Source organism: Eumetopias jubatus, unplaced genomic scaffold (genome assembly GCF_037043125.1).
Source record: "Eumetopias jubatus isolate StellerSeaLion01/CBP00866 unplaced genomic scaffold, mEumJub1_p1.0 scaffold_5, whole genome shotgun sequence".
Taxonomy (NCBI): Eukaryota; Metazoa; Chordata; class Mammalia; order Carnivora; family Otariidae; genus Eumetopias; species Eumetopias jubatus.
The window spans coordinates 51896784-51917759 of record NW_028274811.1 but is presented as its reverse complement, the minus strand read 5'-3'; the positions used below and the strand labels follow the sequence as shown (position 1 = coordinate 51917759).

The following is a 20976-nucleotide window of genomic DNA, read 5'->3' as shown; positions in this document are numbered from 1 at the left end:
AGTACAGATATGGACTTTGGAGCCTTTAGCCATTTTGGGGAAAAAAAAAAAAAGAGCAGAGTGAAATGTCTAAAGCCAGAAGCCTTAATGAAATCATCTGAACATATAGCTCACCTAAGAAAATACAACCAGCATACCATAGCTCTGTGTTTCTAAATGACAAGCATCATGGTAACATGGCAGAAATCTTCTCCTCAAGGAATGTCTTATCTGTAAGCTTGAACTTAACTGTCACCACAGCTCCAGGAAAGAAAAAATCAAGTCCTTCTGGTCAAATAACAGACTGGAGGAAGGAAGGAGGAATGTCTCCCTCTCTGTTTGGGAGTACCAAGAGGAACTCTCTACTCATCCCCCCTTAGGCTTTGCTTTTAATTCCTAATATGGCCAGCCAGGTCGGGGTAGAGCTTTTCTGCTAAAAAGCAGAAAAGATGTGAAAATCTTTTCTCTGTTTGTCACTTTCCTTCTCAACTAACCATGGATATGCAAATTATTAATTAGGGTTACTTGCCTTTCTCTTCACATTTCTGGGTAGACAAAATAATTAAATTTAAAATTTACAGGAAAAACATCTTAAAAATCAAGCCTTTAGTAAAAAGATTCAAAATGGAAAAAAAAAGAATAGAAATGCTGGCACTCGAGCAGGAGAACTTATTATAACATGTCACTTAATACATGAGTAATTCCTTCTGGGATCTTAAGAGAAGTGATTAAGCTCATCTGATTTTAGCAAAAATAATTATCACATTTGTTTTCTCCAGACCTACTCTTTAATCAGTTATATTGATGATATCTTTTGGAAATGTACTTCATTTCGTATTTAAACACAGAGGTCAAAATCTCTAGTGTTCTGATTAGTTTTTCCAGTGGGTCATTAGAGGCAGGGTTCTAAGGCCTTTATCTTCTTCAAATACCCTCTAACCAGCCCTGCTTTCTCACAATAGCAGCATGGTCAATGCAGAATGGGCAGTCAGCACCACAAGTCCGATGTCTCACCCCACCATTCAGAGGAGCTCAACAGGACGACCCTCTAACTTCACAAGCAAAGTCTCACCTAAGTAGGAGAAAAGGTGAAGTTATGACAAGGCATCATCTCTACTGAAACAGAACTCATAAAGGCAGGAATTTGTGAAGCAAAGCAAATTACTTTCACAGGTACTCTTTGGGTGAGCAACAGCAGTATGTTATGACCATGAGGCTCAGCAAAGGTGTATGATTTGGGATCAGGCCACTATCTTCTGTGACCTCTGTACAGTGTAGTCAATTTGTGTGATTTATTACAGCCTTGCCTTCTAGATGATGAATGACAACCATGGAGGGGCACTCAAATGCTGAGTGTGAGAAATGTAAAAGTAACTTGGCCGGGGAAACCTTGAAAGCAAAGACAAGTTATAAGCTTTTTCCTTTTTCTGCTTAGAAAGAATTTTGATCAAAATTTAAAATAGGCCTTGCCAAATGTGTGCTTTGTGTTCTATATGTGGAACCAGCTGGGACCTGGGACTCACTGTCAGGGTCCAAAGTGGGAGCCGGTAAGGGGTGTGGATGGGGGACGGAGGTGGGTATGAACTCAGATCCGGAAGTGGTCTCTCAAGTTACCAGATTCCAATGTTTGATACAAACTAACGTGGTCACTAGGTCTATACAATAAACTAGATTCTAGTTTGTCACTAACTAGAATCTCACTAGTCTAAATATTGTGCATTAGCATGACTTTAAAGAATCGCAAAACACTGTCTCAAGAAATAGCCCCACGGGACAGCTATTTATGAAAGAAAGGAAAACATTTTCATTCCCCTATCCCTACATCTCCACCTCCATCATTTCTCTGTGTACAGAGGAAGTAGGGACTGTGGTTGAATGGGGTTGTATGTTTGGGAATGGAATGCCAGTGTCTGAAGAGCCTAATGCAGAAAGAGCTGGAGTACTGTCTTTCAACAGCATGGCCCCCCTCAGGACCACGTGACACCCATTTTCCACACCCTTCACCTGTGCGAAACACTGAAGAGGTTCTCTCCAAAGTAGGTCACAGAGGGCTTCACTAAATGGTGGGAAAGTGCAATGTGACACTCCTCTTGGCAATTTTAGCCCCCAAGCAAAGGGAAGGAGATGAAAGGAGGGGAGAGGAAATAAAACCTGAGGATCCTTGCTGATCTTGACACACATTCTAATCACTTTGCTTAAGTGGCTGACAGAACCCTCTATCAGCTGAACACACTTTCCCGCTACCAGAACTACCTCTGCTAAGCACTGGAGTAGAAAATAACAGTTTTGGAGAACAAAGTATGCAATGGTCAAGGCCAAGGCTGCAAGATTCCTCAGATGTGAATGATATGAAAGCAAGTAAGCTGTGATTTCTAACCACAGAATGGGCTGTTGCAGCCTCCTGTGCCTGCCTGTGACATACAGAGTGCAGGGCTCTCAAGCCGCCTGGGATGTGAAATATTTAGATGAAGAACCTCAAAAGCAAGCCTTTATCCACTGAGAACCTATTGCACTGCTCTAGGTACTTGGGATCATGGAGGAACAACCAAGATTCCTGCCGTCATGGAGCCTACAATCTGGCAGAGGGAAGAGATGATAAACATCCACATGGGAAGTAAATTCTATAGCAGGTTAGATAATAAAGGGTTTGCAAAAGCAGAGGGGCAGGTCACCATGTGAAACAGGGTGAGCAGAGCCAGCCTCCATGAGAAGATGTGAGCAGAGGGGAGAGTAGGTCGCCCAAGGGATGTGCGAGGAAGAGCCGGCCAAGCGGAGGAAAGGAAGCAGAGCCCTGAGGTGGGAGGGGAAAGGACACGGTATCCGAAGGCATGCTATTTCTCTCTCTCGAATCTTGACTTCATTTGTCATCGCTACTTCTCAGCACAAAATAGGGATGCAGTTCACGTTTACTGAATGACTCTGAAGCCAGTAAATACAACAATGGACCAATGAACAAATTCAATTCCATCGACAGACTGGGCTTCCTAAGAGACTACATGCAAAATGTAGCAGTGGAAGGTTTAGCAGATTTTCAAATGAGTTTCAAGAGCTCAACTTTACAGCTTTATTTCCAGGAACATTCCAGGAAAAGTGGAAAAGTGGGTTCTATTATGTAAGGAGGAATCCCTCACACAGTGTACTTCTGGCCAGGGTCCAATCACAACTTTCTTTTAAGGAGAGAGAAGGTTGCAAGAGCAGGAGACAAGAACCACACAATTAGCAGGCAGGCAGGCATGAGCATTCTCTGTCTAACCCCTGCCCATTACAGGGGGAGTGCCAACTCTCCTTATGACACTATCTCAACAGGAGACCTACATGTGATCTCAGGCCTCGAGGGTAACCTTCTAAGTAAAACAAAGAAAGTCAAACACAAAAACAGGCTAAATCAAGTGGCAGGGGGAGTAAAAAGAAAAAAGTGCTAAGGAATTCAATTACAGTAAGAAAAGAACTATCCTCTCTTGCTGCCCTACAATTTGTCACTGCAAAGTCTTCCAAACCAGAATCCCGTAGTTCCAACATATATGTTTGTCCTTACAACTACTTTCCTTTTCAATGTGACAGGCAACTAGTAGGAGCCACTGAATTCTCATTTCAGACAAATCCTATTTAAGTGAGAACAGAAGACTAACATTTCTGGAAAATCTAATGTTTAGTACTACATTCCCCTCACAACCTCCCCATACTGCCTCTTCAACCTTTCAGTAACTCTTAATTTCTCATTGTATTTGGGCCCACTCTTTCTAATACCCGAATGCACATTATCATGGGTTTCTTTCCTAAATTCTGCTAAAAATTTTCCATTACTCTACCTTTTCATGTGTTACAAAGAAAAAAGAAAAGGCTGTGAAAAATCTCCATTGTCACATCACATGAGAAAGAAAGCACTGCAAAATAGTTTAGGACCTAAAAAAGAGAAAATCATTTTGCTTATAATGAAAGTTACACCTAATAGCAGTTATCAAATGCAATTTTGCTTAGAAATTATTTTTACAAAATCTGGGTCACTAATTTGACAAGATGCCCCTTTTCCCACCTTTCAATCTTCTCTAATCCAACACAGATACTTGGAGGATTCTGTCATCTTTTATATTCTGGGACAAATTAAATAGGTTTTCCTTTTGAATCAGGCTACTTTAAGTGTTTTGTTTTTTTTTTAACTTAAAAAATTAACAGCCAAATTAAAAATATGTAGTTGGGTGGGGGGAAAAAAGAAACCACAATAATGTATATATACACTTTCTATCTGCTCAATGAAATGCAATGGTTGACAAAACTGTATCTACGTATGCAGTCAAGGTTTTCTGACTTACCTGCAAAGAAAAATTAACTTTTGCTTTTCAACTGTATAGTAAAAGACATTATTTGGACATTATTTATAAAGTACGGTATCATGTTCATCAAACATGTATCTCTTTTGGGTCAGGCAGGGGAGGAGAAGGCACATCCCTTCAGGTATCTCTAGGCAGGAGTGCTTGACTTCTACAAAATATTCCCTGTCATATTATGACTCAGTGCTAAAAGGCAGCACTTAAATTCTGCTCATTTATTCCCGTGTTACCTCATTCCTATGTGCCAGAATAAGCCAACATTAAAGAAGGCACAAGAGACTAAGAATCCCTCCCAGAAATACACAGTAATGCCACACGCCATTGGACTTAACATGCAACCGCTGCGGGAGGGTCCACCTGTTTTAAACCTACCTTTCCAAACCTTTCTCAGTCTGAGAAAAAAAGAAACAATTATGGGAAGAAAAAAAAAAGCTTGAAATTTACTAACGAGGAAATGAGTGTTTAACAAAGGTCATAACGGCAAAGCTGAGCAAAGGGCTTGTCTCTGTGTGACACTGAACAGCAGAAAAACCTTAAATGACCAGCTGTGCACAAAGCTCAAGTGTGGACCATCTCCAATAATAAACAAGGAGCGGGTTTTGAATCAAGGTGGTTTCCATTTAAGAAAAGCATTCAGTAATTTTTTTTTTTCTTGTGACAGCCTAGCACTCTAGAAGCAATAATGCTACGAATGACCCTGCCCGTGAAGGAAGAGAACTCCCTCTCCATCTATAGTGAGTACAGGATTAGGCGTCAGCTTCAGCCACAGTGTTTCTGGAGAGGAAACCAAGAGGGAGACAACCAGGTTATAAAAACAATGCTTTCTTCTCTGCTTTCTGTGGTCACTTTATTGCTCTCGACATTTTTCCATATACATCAAATTAATGTTAAATATACTGACTTACCCTCTACTTTCCCCAAATGATTAAATATATTAATACCAATTACAAGAGGAAGAATGAAGTAGTGTTTAATTCCATGGTAACTATAATAACAGGGTTTAAAGATGCTCACGAAACAGGTTCTCATACGCCATCTCCTTCTTTTTCCAACTCTCTACCCCACACACACAAATTTCTAGTCTTGCAATGACTGACCAAGCTTTTATATACCATACAGAAATTCAGATAAAGTTGCCAAAATGAGTTATTCTCCGAGGGTGATAGCCCAACACAACTCTCAGGCTTCTCCTAAAAAAAAAAAAAAAAAAAAAAAGCCACGAGGCAATCATTCATGAATACTGACCTTGCTGTTGCTCACCGTCTGCTTCAGCTTTCGAAGAACCTGGTGCAACAGGAAGGGGTCGAGGTGGTCGGGGCTTTGGTGTGGGAGGCGAGATTTTTTTCCTTCCAATATATTCAACGTAAGTTCCCGGAAAGTCCCCTCTTTCCCCCGTGGTTTCATTATAACCATTTAACCAGCCAATTTCTTCAGGCCTGGCTTCCTGTCCGTCACTGAATCCAAGAGCTACTAAGGACCCTTTATTCACAGTCAAGACATCACCCAAGTGCAAGTCAATATCTTCGTCTCGTTCCTTTTTGTAATCATACAGCGCTCGGTACTGATAGCCCTCGGCGCTCATGTTGGTGAGTCTGTGACCATGCAACAGAGGAGTCTGGTGACACGCTGCAGTCTGATCTTACGTTTCTATGGAAAGTGAATTCAGAGAGTGTGTTAAGATTCCTAATATGTGTCCAGCAGAGGACAGGGGACAACTCTCCAAAGGTTTAAAAGGAGAGGTGACCGGATGTCCGGCTATCCATCTGTCCTCCATCAATGGTGCGACTGAAGACAGGGTCCCACTTCCTCTGCGGCCCGCAGTGCTCCCACTGGCTTCCTTTTCAGCAGCTCGTCAACACTTGGCCTCCAGGCTGATTCTCGCAGCGCGGCCCAATCCTTTCTGACACTCTTGTCACACTGTCCATCTGGCGTCTGATTACACTGTGTCACTCCACACGCGAGCTTCACCTAGCAAAGGAAAAACAAGACTTATGAATGAACATCACACTTTGCCATCTGTGTGAATTTGAATTTCTATTTCCATTCAACAAGTATTTAATCAATTTGGCACACACACACGGGCCAGCGTGCTACCGCTCCACGTGATATATACAACAAAGATGAGTAAGACAGTCCGCCTTCCAAGAACACTAGGCAGGGGTGCAAGGTGTGCCGGCATGTGGCAACGTCTCTCAGATAAGAACGGTACACGAGGAACCGTAACACTAGGTAAACAGCGGAAGACAGGCAGAGGCTAAAGGCTTTTGGGTTCCAATGAGGGAGAGACCACGTCTCACTGCAGGGATCTGAAGACAGAAAGGGATGTGTGGCATGATCTCACGTACAGATGTGACTAAGACATGTCGTATTCTGGGAGGAGCTAGAACAGGCAGTCCAAAGCGTCGGAAGCCTAAGAGGGAGCACTGGAACTGGATTAGAAAGACAGGGAGGGGTTATAGGACACGATGCACTCCTGCACTGAGCTTGGGAGTACTATGGTCTAATTTCGGGAGCCACCAAAAACGCATGGAGGAAGGGGAGCGACAACATGGGAGCTGCACTTGAAGAATCTCGGTCTAACTGCGGTGAACGGGACGGACGGGCACAGGGATGGATGGGTGAGGATGAAAGCTGTACTACAGTGGTGTGGCTGAAAGGCCCTGAGGACGGGAACCAAGGCGGCAGCAGAAGGTACGGAGGGGAGGGATGAAGCAACAGACGCTGCAGAGAGAGCATGAGTGGATGTGGTGATGCCCGAGTGAGAGTGAACACGGAACAGGAGCAGAAGGCCTACCCGGAGGATGTGGTGATGCCTGAGTGAGAGTGAACACGGAACAGGAGCAGAAGGCCTACCCGGGGTTGACGCCGGTGGGCTTTAGGGGATGCTGGGCATACAACTGCTAGTGTAGGGGGCAGGGGCAAACCTAGCCTGTGATTCAAGAGAGGGAACCCGCTACAGACTTGATCAGCTGCAAATAAGGCAAGGCTGAACTCAATGGAATGGAGGAACTCCCAAAGAAAAACTATCGAAGGTTAAAAAATGATCCAAGAACCAAACACTGGGGTTCACTGAATGCAACCTTAAAAGCAAAGTCCAAGTTTGGAGACACACTGTATCTGGGAAACAATGGATAAGACGCTTTGGGTGAGAAAAGGTGATCCCTAAGACCGAATCCTGCAGGGGCCTCCAGCAAGGGGAAAGTGAGGCAAGGCTAGGAAACCCGGGGCTCTGCCCACCACCGTATCATCATTGACTTCTGAGAAAGCAGACTCCAGTCTAGAGACACTGAGGACAGTTGCTAGAATTGAAGGAGTTAAGGAACTGAAGAGGGAGTAGAAATGGTGGCTGGAAATTACCCTGGACAGATAGCCCTGGTGTAGGGGGAAACGAGTAGGGCAAGTTTTTGCTTTTTTTTTTTCTTGTAACACAGTGGAGGCAGAGGAATTAAAGACTCTCTGGAGAGAAAGTCAGCACGTGGCCTGCCAACAGCACAGGGCGTTCATGTACACACTTTGCACTCTGGTCATTTCTCAGCACTATCTTCATTATAAAGAGTAAAAGCAACTTAAAAGGTTTCAGTTAAGCTGGCTGAGTAGCAAAGCAATAAACGAGAGCCACACAACATCAGCGTGCTATATCAAACGAAGCTCCGTGTGTTTTGATGAGGGGGCCACGTGAGAAGCTTGGTATTATAGGAACTCGTCCGTATATGCATCTTAACATGCAGAATCTAATCAACAGCCAGTGATGTTGGCATGCAGAAGCGTCAAGTATCCAACTTTACGTGGTTAGATCCTCTTAGTGGTAGTACAGTAACACTCTTAGGAGAGTTAATGTTAAAAGGAGCAAAAACAAACACTGGAAACCTTTGAATAGTTAGAATATTAATTTGAGATAGAATTCTAACTTTGTATTTCAGTCATCAGATAAAAAAGAAAACTAAAGCAACCAGCAGGGTGTATTAGAAAAATAAACTATGTTTGAAGACAACCTCTCCTTTTGATGGCTCCAGAATCAAATTAAATATTCACTGCAGAAATTCACACAAAAATGTAGGACTGGCAAATCTCATTTTTAGTACTAATGTACTCTGTACAAATGAGACACAGAACTCTAAGGAACATGAAAATTTACATATCCCTAAATGCCTGGAAACCAGGCAACATGCCTAAGAATAATTTAATTCCTCCAAATCTGCCTTGAAATTTCTGTTAGCTTTTCCTGGCAATGTAGGTCTTTTTGGGAAAAAAAAAAAAATCCTCAACTAGTACGTTGGATAGATCTTTCCACCAGCTGCTGCCTATGGCTTGTTCTATTTCAACAACCCAGTGGGCCAGTTTGGTGAGATTCTTAACAGAATGGGGAATATTGTATCTACCCACTCGTCTCCCCCTCTACCCCTCCCTCCCTCCCTGTCTGTCTCTCCTCATCACTCTCCCCTACACAGCCCTCAGCCACCACCGGGCCGCTGATCACAGCACACCCATGCAGATATGCATGTTCCTAAACAGGGGACACCATACTAAGAGGCCCCATGTCTGGTCAGGGTTTTACCAAGCTGAAAACTGTGCTTATGTTACCTGAGGCTAAACCTGTGCAAAGAGAAAAAGAACCCTGAGGAACCTGATGACTGAGAGTAGCAATCCCCAACCCAGACGCCAAAGACTTAGATGTCTCTACTAATTCCTGTCCCTCGCTGTTTTTAAAAGGAGAACCTTAACTTTCTGTGTGAGAAAAATCCTGTGTAGAATTCTGGGCCTTCATCTGATTTAAAAAAACAAAATAAAAAAACCCCAAATCAACAAAAACCCTCATCTTCTACGATGCTAGGATTATGAGAACACACCATTCCTGTCTTCTGGGACTCCACAACATCAAGGCCAGGAAGATCAATCCAAACAATTCAAGGTTGGCCAGAAGTCAGTGCCAACTGAGAGGTTGGAGAGCAAACCTGTAAGAGAAGAGGGAGCGCTGACTAGTCAGCTGGGTGGCAACTGCACAGCGGCCCTGGCCAGGGAGAAGGGGCAGGCGCCTCAACCACACTGCATGCTTTCTCCTAACAGCCACACCCATTTCGAGGACTGTCACCGTCATCTTGGTCATCATGGGTATCATCTAACACCTACTGGGAGCTGGATGTGTATTAACTCACTCAACCATTGCCATCTACTGTTCATTAGGAACTATATGTGTATCAACATGTTCACTCCTCAGCATAATCCCGAGGCAGCACTTATCAATATTCTCACTTTGCAGAGGAGGAAACCGAGGTACAGAGAATTGAGTACCTTGGCCATGATAACACTCAGCAACTGGGAGATGGAATCACAGTTCCCATTCAAGCAGTCTGGCTCCAGGGCCACAACTTTTGACACCACTAGAACCTACTGCCCAAGTTCAACATGCTTTGATGACCGAGGACAGCCGAGGTATGTCCATAGGGTCAGTGATGCAGATTCTTTGCCGGCACATTCTGACCCCTCAGATTTAACCCTGAACGTCTGCTTTTTATTTACTCTTTGTGACAGTGGCCTCACTGATAGTGTTTGTGGCTTTTTTACAAACACACCTGCCCAAAAAAGCCACTACAACTTGGCAGCCGTTCCATCAAGTTCGGGACCCAGTATCTTGGACAAGGCAAATTTTCTTTCAAAGAGACTTCAGTAAAATGCATCCTTGCCAAAGAAGTCTATAAGCTAGTGAATGAGAGAATACTGGGCACATCATGTCTGGAAGGCTGCCCACTTCTAGAATCCTGCCCACTTATGCTCTACAAGCTGAAGCTTCTGCCATCTGTATCCCTCTCAGCCTCTACGCCCCCTACCAATATCCCAGGCACCTGAGTACACAGTTTCTAACAACTCAGGTCCTCCCTAGGGGAGTATGTGGGGTATTAATCCATAGTCACAAGAATTATCATACCTAGATAACTGGCAAGTTCTTTTTTCTCTTACCCTCACATTCTCCCCAGGACTGCAGAAGACTCAGCGGCCTGAGACACTGGCAGCACCTATGTAATGTAACCCTTCTAGGATCAATTTGGAGCCCGAGCTACCCACATCGACAGGATATATGTTGCCCAGATTCACAAGATTATGTCTCCAATCTCTTTGGCTACATTCACCGGTCCAGTGAACTATTTCCACCTAGCTCCGAAATAATTGTTAACACAGTAAAGGCTTTATAGGTGGGTTATACCTACCCATCCATAATTCAGTGTTTTCAAATAAGCAAAGCAATTTTATAATCTAGGCTCCAGGCTAGTGCATACATAAGTTATAGGAACAAAAGATATAAAGAAATTTTATAAACAAATAACTTATTCTTACATAATATTGCATGCAACAGTTTGAAATTTTTTTTAATGGTAATTACTGTGTTCCAGTCTTTCAATCCTTTTAAAGACTGCCTGCCTGCAACACCATTAATCAATGTGTATTTTCTCTCTTTGCTATGATTTTGTTCCTCAAAATAAAATTGTGTCTGATGCCTGACAGTCAGGAACCCATGACTTCTTAATGTAGAAAGGCCTGAATGTAAACTTTCAGTTTAACCCTCTAACCCGCAGGCATTCTGGCAAAGAACCAAACAAAATTCTCTGAAAAGTCCTCTGACTTTGCTGACTTATTCCCCTTTTACAAAGGACAAGGATTTAGCAAACTTGGTGGGGAGACAGGAGTATAGGATATTTTTAAATCACTTGAAGTAAAGCAGGAATACGCTCCAATCCTAGGATTCTGTCCTGTGATTCAGTGAGCAGTTTGGCACTGGGTCCCAGCACACAGTGGGTCTTCACTTTGGCTGCAAAGGCGATGGAGGGTTCCTGGGCCCACAGCCTGTACTTCCCTACATCCCATCTCTCCATCCTCCCTGGGCTAGCTGTGAGTCTAGGGCAAGCTCCACAACCTAAATTCACTGTCTTTTAAAAAGACAAATCATCATTTAAAAATCTCTTCACCTGTCCGATACAATGGCCTGGAAATCATAAAAATCAAAGTTAGAGCGAAGTTAGATTAAGCCTAAAGTAACAGTCACCAGATATCCTCACTCATTTTCCAAACCGACCAGAATGTGTCGCCGGCTGCGATGCTCAAGGCTGAGTCCACACTGTGGGCAAGCAGGGTGTCTAGAGCAAGACTCCTGCCTGCAGCCCTTCTGGGGCTGGAGGAGCAGTGGGGCTGGGCGGGGTACAAGACAGGCCCAGGTGAAACAACAAGGAGGCAGGACTCTCCTGAAGGCAAAGTGATGACACAGAACTGGAACGCTTTAGGAGGGGCAGTGAAGAGAGGCCCAGGTCCAGCTGGAGTGCTCACAAGGAGGCTGGCGGAAAGATGCTGGTGCTCCTGCTGTGGGTCCTGAGGGGCCTGAGAAACATATCCCACCACACAGGCAAGGCCACGGGGTTGACCGTTCTGGTCCCTGCACCATCACGGGGAAGAGACCTGAGGAAACGGCCGTGGAACGAGAGGACTGGAGATGATCTGAATCCCCTCCTCTCGTGATAATACAATGGTATTTTGCAAAAGTCTTAACGAGAAGATTAGTATAAGCACCGAGCTTCAGACACAGGCAGCTGTCCCCATCACTGTCTGGATTTTTAACCTTGGGCAAGTTACTCAGATCTCTCTGTGGCACAATTTTATCATCTGTGAGACAGATACAATAAGCAAACTTAGACCTCCCAGGGTTACTAGGAGGATTAAATGAAATTACATGTATAAAGTACTTAGCTCCACGCTTGATAATTAGAACTTAATATAATTAACACCAACATAGAGTTTACTACTTAATATAATTTAACACCAACATAGAGTTTACTACGGGCCAGGCACAGCATTTAGAGTTTTGCATAGATCAACTCACTGAACCCTTACAACCATCCTAGATACAATTACTATCCCCATTTTACAGATGAGAAAACAAGCACAGAAAAGCTAAATGATTTGCTTGACGTTACGTAGCTAGTAAACTGCGGCTATGTTATCACTGGTACCATTACCACTACTATTACTACTTGCATTCAACACCCCTTACTGCCATTTACACAATTCTTATTTGAAACAGGAATATTTGCTAGGAGTTTTTGTTTGCACTGCCTCTAAAGGCTTGGGAACTCTTGTAAACGAATCCTCAAGTTCGTCCAAAATAAAACTCTCTGCTGTCCCTTTAACTCCTTTTCAGAGTAAGTAGACACAAAAAGGCTACATGTGGACTTTGCCCACCTAGTTCTCTCCCTGCCTGAGGGAGAGGGGTGGCTTTGGAGGTCTGGGCAAAGGAGACCTGGGAGGGGCCAAGACTCCTCTCCAACAGGGTTTGGTGGTGGCTGCCTAGCTGCTCGCAAAGAGAGAAGAGTCCTCCAGGGACTAAAGGTAGCTGCGTCCGGAGGTTTCAGCCCTAGCTCCTCTGGGGGACGAGTCCAGGGTCTGGACCACTGGGGTCCAGCCAGGAAGGGGAGGGGCAAGGCACGCCTGACCAGGCACCTTGCTTTATTAACTCACTCTTGCGCACCGGTGGAGTCTCTTCACACTTTGGCACTCTCTGGGGTGATCCTTCACCTGAAAACTATTTTGACTACAGGTGCCTGTGGGTATGTATTCGATTTACTTTAAGGAAAACAATGCTGGGAAGATACAATCTCCAAAGATATTTTTACAGCACGATTTTTTTTTTTTTTCCAGCAGAAACTATGCTATGCTCATTATACACTTGGGGGGGGGGGGGGAACAACCAACATAAGCCAAACAGACAAGTTTATGAGTAATTACGTAGTCTACTTCTCAGCTCATTTGGCATAATGCACGTGAAATGGCCTTTAATCGCCATTCTTTTAGGCAAATAATTCCAATAAGAGAGTTGGCAGAAGCGCAGCAAGAAATCACATTAGGATTGAGAAAAAAGGCAATAAATAACATGAATATTTTAAAAATTACTTACAACCAAAGTTTCTGATTAAAAACGATTACAGCATTTATATTGTGCCTTCTAAGGTAAAAAACTAAATTGATAAGCCGTTTCTTCCACTGGTCAGTAACCTCATTTTCTGAGAGCTTCACTAAGAGACTCCATTCTCTTGAGTTCATTGGCAAATCCCTGTGCCCTCCAAAACAGATCTGCGGGGAGCCTGTCTAAAATGGATAACATGCAGAAAGAAGCACTTCCCATTTTCTTCTGCGTGGTGTATCCCGCACAGGTGAGAGAATTAAAAGCCAAATCCCAAATGCAGCCATTATCTCAGCTTTTTATCATCTACCTGACCATAAAATCATTTTCTTTAAATCTGCTCATTCACCATCATCTCCTTAGTCAATAAAACACAGTTTGGAAATCACAAAACGCAAACACAACAAAAGATGAACTGAAATTGTCCCTGTTTTCGTGAGCAAGTGGACAATCTTTCAGAGTGGATGCCTTTTTAGAACTACCTAAGAAAAAAAGGAAATTCTGACCAACACCCTACCTTAAAAATTACAAGGCACTCATGGAAAAAATTAATACGTATGGTCACTTTTAACAACACAAGGTTCGGGTAGGTGGTATATGTTTGCATTTAAGATACAAAACCCTTCAAAAATCGGCTGAGGTACAAGTGGCAATTCCAGAAGATATATGCATGCGACCAGCACTACTACCACCAACCAAAACATGTTATTATTATAATTAATTATAACTTATTGTACCACTTCTGTTCCCCAAAACTAACTTTTTATGCTGTGGGGATTTTCTGATCTTAATAAATATAAATTTCTAAAAATAGCTAAGAAAAGACAATATAATTAATTGATGGGAAGTGAAATGCTTTTTCACACCCTCAGCATCACACATGTGAATGGACACAGTGATAACATCATTTTAGAAAAGCAGATAAAACAGCAGATAGACATGTGTACACTAGAGTTCTGTTATGCAACTGACAAGAACAGGTCCCATTATCAAGATGGAAGTTAAAAAGCAAAAGCACATCACACTTTGAAAGTCAATATGAGATACACAGATCTTCCAATCACAAAAACCTATATACTGTTATGAAAAAAAGTATGACTACTACCTACCTATCTACAACACGCATAAAAAAAGCTGAAGAGGCCAGCAATGACATAACCCAACAATTCTGCACGGCAGATAAGGTAGTCTCCACTGACCTTTCCAGTTTAAAGCTTGATTCTGAACCAAACACACCTTCTCAAACTTTAGAGGGACACTGCCCCCCCCCCAAACTACTTTTAGGGTATTTTCTTTGTAACAACCCAAACACCTGCTTCCCAAAATTTAAGCAACTTCTGTTTGGAAGAAATTACCTTCTATTGATTTGAACTGTTTATTTCAAGGACAATGTGATCTATCAAAAACCTGTATGGGGGGGTTCTTTTTTAAAGATAAAAGCTATTTGTGGCCTTCTCCGCAGAACTCGCCAAATGCCCAATGATTTGCACCTTGAAGATCCATTACCCTAAGAGCGTGTCTCAGAAATGAACCTGTCTTCTCCGATCTTTTCTAGCTAATCACTACCAGCATCTTTAAAGTTGCGAAACGCAACCCAAGCTAATGAAACATTAAAATACAATTCAACATAAATGCCTGGGTCAGTAAGCTCTGTGAATGTCCCGCCTAACAACTAAAACTTGAACCTCACTACACTGAAATGACAATCTTATGCTGCACTCAAAACCCGGAACTGCTTTATCCAGCCGTACTTCGCACTGAATGACAAAGAGAAAAAGAAGAGAACAGAAAAAGAAAAAAAAAAAAAAGTGTAGCTTCCAAAGTCATAAAAGCCCCAAATACAAAGTAAACTCATACTCGGATACCACAGTGCTGCAGCTCCACCAGGGATTAACGGTGGAAGTGAGCCCTCTTCGATATTAATAGCACTCAGGGAAGCATAAGAAATTCCCCAAATCCAGTTCCCAGGCGCTCTGCATTCAACATGTAACAGCCACTCCACTCACACCCTTCTATTTCATGCTCGAATTCTGGTTATCGAAGTATGTATTTGTACAGGAGTGGCTGGCCTGAGCTCTTCAGTTCTCTTTGTCTTGTGATCTGCGGGGCAGTTTCTGCTCTTGGGAAGTGAGTGTTAGAGCTGTGGCTGCCAGACAATTACCCACGATATTTTAGCTGGGGCTTGCCACACTCCCGCGCTCCCTAGCCGGCTCCATATTGCTGGGCAGGTCCCTCCAGTCTCGCCCCGCGATACGAAAAGCTGGATTTCCGGACTGTTCGAGGACCCCATTAAATATGCCTCCAACAACCTGTCCAGGCCCAGCCGGCACTAGACGCCTTTAGGGCCCCAGCGACCAGCCGCCCCGAGGCGCACTTCCCCCACCCCGGAAGAGGAGGAAGGCAAACTTCGGAGGGCGGGGGCTCGTGGCGAGCTCCGGGGACCACCGCCGCCCCACCCGCTCGGGGGAACGGCTCGAGCAGCGACCCTGGTTGAAGCTAGAGGACGCGGGGGGAGGCTCCGCTCCTTCCCGCTAACTCAAAGGCAACGGTCTGGGCGCTCTCCTCCGGTGAAGGACCCCGGAAAACTGCAGCAGGGCGACAGTAAGGACCCTCAAAAGTGTGCGGTAACGAAGGGGTGGGGACAAGCCCGAGATCGCCTGCAACTCGGGAAACGAATGAGTCCGGCGGCGTGCAGAGCCAGCTCGTTAGAGGACCGGGGAAACGGGAGCTCGGAAGCTGCCGTAGCACGCAGAACGCTGGCCGAGAACCGGCGATGCCGGCGGCCGGCCCGCTTTCCCCCGGCTCGGCTCTGCAGAAGCGGCTGCTGGTGACAGGAAGAGAACGGCGGCAGCCGCGCGCGCACGCACAGCTTCCCCCTCCCGGGCACACACACACACACCCGGACCCGCTGCCGCCGCTTACCTCCCCCGCCGGCCGGCTTCCTTCCTCTGCGGGGCCCAGGCTGCAGCGGCGGCCTCCGACGCGCCTCTGACCCGGCCCCGACTCGCCCACCGTTCCCGATCCGAGCTCGGCGGCTCCAACCCGCTAGCCCGCTGCCCTCGTCGCCGCCGCCGCTCCCTCCAACTCCGCTCCAGCTGCTCGCGACTCCTCTCCGTCAGCCCGCAGCGCCAGTGCCCGGCCTCGGCCCCGCCTTCGGCCCGGCCCAGCGCGCCCCGCCCCCGAGCCCGCGCCAACCAGCGGGCGCGTCTCCGCCCCTCTCCGCTGGCGCCGCGCCCTCCGCCGCTGCCACTCACTGTGCCGGCCTGCGAGCCGGGCGGCCGGAGGGGCGGAGCTCCGGCTCTGCGGACCCTTCCTGCAGCCGGGCTGGCCTTCCGCCCCCGGCCGCGGGGATGCCCCGGGCGGCCGGGCAGCGCGCTACCTCCGCGGTGGAGCGCTCTGGGTCTGCGCCGGCCCGCGGCGCAGCCAGCTGCCGGGGTCTCCGAGACCGGAGGCGGTGGGGCTGGGAGAGGTGGAGGACGAGTTCAGACTTAGAGGCTGCGGCTCTAATCAGAGTATCTGGAGACGAACCCCAGCCTCCTTCGAGCCCCCGGCGCCCTAGCGGAGTGCCAGGGCCGGGGAAGACTCAGATTCCAGGGCTCGCCAAGGCGGGGAGGCCCTGCAATTCCGGGCTTCGCCAGCACCGCCTCGGGAGTGGGCGGAAAAACCACGCCACCCGCGTGGAGCCCGGGGGTGAACGGAGGGTGAAAGGGTGAGGCGGAGGGGCTAGTGCCCGCAGGCTGCCGCGAGCTCCAACAGCCTGGCACCGCCGCCATCGGGAGCCAGGCGGGCCCGAGAAAAGGGAAGAGAGTTTGATGAGGAGGGCGCACGCTGACTGATCCTTACCAGTTTTTGCCTCGCGTAGCAAATGTAGGTCGCTCAGGCGGACCACGGCCCCTCTTCTTGCTCCGGGTGTCGGGAGTGGAAGCTCACGTGAATTACACTGTCCCGTAAATTCGCTTTCAAATGCAGATTCTCCCACTAAGAATCATTACTAAGTTGCTCAAAAAAAAAAAAAAAAATCTGATGTTGGTCCAGACCTTCCAATGACGGGTAACATAGAATGCGAGCAACCTGTGTTCTGTCTGCCCTTTACCCTTAAGCCCTTTAAGAGTCTGCTTTTTTAAACCTCTATTGCCAGATTCCTCTTTCAGGAGTTTTGAGATCTGCACCTGCCCAGCCTGCTTACCTTAGAGCACTTTCTACAGCTCTTTCCCCGTTTCCTTGCAAGGATATTCCTTTAAAAACAAACAAACAAAAACAAGCATTTAAACTTCTGTCAAACTTTGAATTTGGTGCTTTATTCCCGTGGGTGTTGGAGGTAAAGAACATCCTGAAATGTCTTGAGTATCCTCGGACAATAAAATCATTTTTAAAGGTGACTCACACTCTTAACAGAAAAGTAAGTTCCACTTCAGGTATCAGGTACTGGCCTTTCTATTATTCCAACACGTCTCTTGAAGTGGAGAAAGAGAAAGAGAGAGAGCTACCTACATGTTTAAGAATCCACTTAATCTAAAAGTTTACCCAAGCAACGTCTTTTTCCACCTACTCTATGAAATGAAGGGCCTCATCTATTGTTTGCCTGAGCTTTGTAACTGAAATGAGGTGTCTCACCCTGTAGTAGAATTACTTTGACCCAAACCAATAAGCTGAGCTGTTAAGTGGTGGGATGTTTACGGTATTTCCTTTAGGCTTGGGTCTGAAGAAACCTTACCAGCCGTCTCTTCCTTTTGTACATGAGTTCCTGGAAAGGGACTTATGTATTGTTATGATGGGGTTCTATTCCCCCCAAACTTAAAACGCATGAAATCTTTAATGAAGCTTTCTTTTTTTAGATGGTCTTCAGCAATTTATGTTGTATCTTCTTTCATCTTTTCCATCATACTGGACCACAAAGCGTTAAGTCCAAAGAGTATCCCATGGGAGGACAATAGGGCTCTTTTTTGATAAACTAATTTCAGTCTCTGGTTCATCTGTATTGATACCTGCCCCCCCCCCCCATATCACTAACATTAGCTTTTTTAAATTTCCATTTTCCATTGATTTCTATGAAATAATAAAAAGCAACAGAAGAGCAGTACTCAGACTTTAAACCTTTTTCTTAAATAAAATCTTATCTGGACTCGTAAAAAGTAACTGTTATAAGAAGCCACCTGGTGAGGCCAAGGGGAACCTCTAGGTCTTTGGGCAAGCCTCGTTATTCTCTCCTGCGGATGTGTTAGAAATGTAAATTCTCTGTCCTTGCTGAATCAGAAATGCTGGGGCTGGAGGCCTGCAATCTTTTTAAATAAGCCTTCCAAGTAGTCTCACGCAAGAGAAGGTTTGAGAGCCTTTGCTCTAGGTCTAGGGCATCTGGGAACACAGACTGAAAACCACTGCAAGGAAATGCTCAAATGGGCACAGAAACACCACTGTCCCATCAGTAGCAGCCAAACTGCTGGCTGGCAGGTGGTGCCAGCTCCACCAAGGAGCTCAAAATGTCAGAGAGTGTACAGTTTCCCAAAGGAAGATAGGGATGTTCATGTACAGCTGGTGACAGTGAAGGTGGTTTGGAAGTCAGACCTAACAGAGACAAGGACCCCCAGCACCCTGAAAGGCTTTCAGCCGCCACAGCAAGCTAAGTGTCCTCCCCAAAGACCACTGGCAGGATACTCTCATTTGCCACCATTACTCCAGCTACTGTAATAATGTGAGTGCTAGAATACAATTCCTTTAGACTCAAAACCCAAGTATGTAGTTTAGGGTTCAAAAACCTAAAACAAATACAACAAATGCCTTAGAGCTTTACTTCTCAAAGAGAGGTCCACACACCAGCAGCGTTGGCACCATCTAGGAGTTAGAGATGCAGCATCCCAGGCACTATCCCAGATCTACTGAATCACAATCTGCATTTTAACAAAATCCCCAGGTGACTAATGTGCAATTTAAAGTTTGCAATGCTCTGTCTCAGCAGGGGTCCTCAATTCTGGCTGCAGCGCTTATAATTGCCTGGGGAGCTTATACAAATCCCAATGCCTGGTCTGCACCCCAGAGAGACTATATCAAAACCTCTGTGGGCAGAACATGGGCATCTGTGACCGTTATAGATCCTCACGTGATTCCATTGTGAAGCCAGGACTAAGAACCACTGCCCTGGAGGACCCAGGTAGGAAAGGTGCCATCAGGAAAGCCAGCTGGAAGAGATGGAGCCCAAATGGCTGGTCTTACAGGAAGCAGCTGGTACTAGCGTTCAACTGATTGTTACCACACAGGGACTGTGAGCCCAGATTTGCCAGACCTTCCAATTTTCACAGAGAAGCTGGAAACCCAGATTTTTATGGGCAATTTCTCAATTACTAAATGCTGGCAATTAATTCAACATTTTTTGAAACCTAGGTTAGGCCACATAAGGGCGATGACCACCAGTTGAGGGTTTTACGATGCCTTATGTTATAAAATTAAGTGGACCTCAACAAAAAAAGGACACCCAAGAGGACAACTAGCTTGTTGGAACGTCAAACTGCTGGTGTACAGACCCATGTATTTTCAGTCTTCTGTTCTCTATGGCACCAAACATTGCAGGCACTCAACAGCTGAGAGAAGGTAGCAGTGAGATCCCTGCCCGAGCCATGCTGGGGCCCAACACTAAGGAATTTGCCCTAATATTTTTATTTTTCCTCTCTCCTGCCTTGATAGCTGAAATGCTTGGCGGGGGGTGGGGAGTCAATCCTTGTATTACTTAGCTTAAGATCTTACACTATTGTGAGTTAACTAGGTTAAATACATATTAAGAGAAAGATGAAAAAAAATGGCTGGAATGCTTCCGAGCAGATTGAGAACTCAAAAGGCCACTACCCGTTCTGTTGTTTCTGAGCTTGAACGAGCTGTTAACCATGGTGAAGTACTAGAAAGAGTTGCAACTTCCTGACTGGACCCCAGAGAACATGTCAGGTCATAATCACCTGAACTCCAAGTTCTCTGACCACCAACTGTTCTCTGGGCATCCCTGTCTAATATTTTAGTGTCCGAATCCTTATAAACTGTTGGGGAGAAGACTCAACAAATCAAGCAGTATGAGATGCAGCTGAAAGAGCCACCTTCGGGTAGTTTCAGTTACATTTTACTCCATATCTGCTCTCAAAATCCCTTGAAATAAGAAGCTGGCCTTAAAAAAAAAAAGTTACAATACAGTAATCTCAGTAGAGTTGATAAAATGTGAAACATAGAAACAAATTTCTGCACAGTTATTTTCTTGAATGCAAGGGCCACTTTTTACTTTTGTGTAACTCCAGCAGCTCAGACTTCTTGGTACATAGCAGGCAGTCAGCAAGGGAGAAAGGCCTGGAAAGCTCAAGGAAACGCAATGCCAATTCCTATATTTGTGACTGTTAAGATACTAGTACACAAGTGTGATTCAGAAAGAACCAATAAGTCAGAGCCAGATTTGGGGACAGAGCAGCAGGGTCCCCCAGCTATCAGTATACAAGTGGTACTAAAACATCAGGAGGCATGGAGCAACTAGAAAACCATATACAAGGAAAAATGAACTTCAGTATTGATGTCTCACCAAATAAAAAACTGACTGGAAATGGATCATAGACCTAAAAATTTCAGAGACTACAAAACTCCTAAAAGAAAGTATACATTTAGAAAGGATTTCCTAAAAATTAGGACACAAAAAGCATCAACTATGAAAGAAAAAAATCAATAAACTGAGCTTCATCAAAATTGAAGTGTTTTGGGGTGCCT

At 45.2% G+C, this 20976-nt stretch overlaps 1 protein-coding gene across 1 annotated transcript in view; it reads right to left on the bottom strand.

Annotated features, from left to right (window-relative positions):
- PIK3R1 (phosphoinositide-3-kinase regulatory subunit 1) overlaps nt 1-16364 on the bottom strand; it is an 82990-nt gene extending 66626 nt beyond the window's left edge. The window contains exons 1-2 of the mRNA XM_028123842.2: nt 16171-16364; nt 5553-6275 (exon numbers count right to left, since the gene is read on the bottom strand). Coding sequence (XP_027979643.1) covers nt 5553-5889 — 337 coding nt within the window. The 5' untranslated portion in view covers nt 5890-6275; nt 16171-16364. The remainder of the gene's footprint in view (nt 1-5552; nt 6276-16170) is intronic.
- Between the last annotated feature and the right edge of the window lie 4612 nt (nt 16365-20976).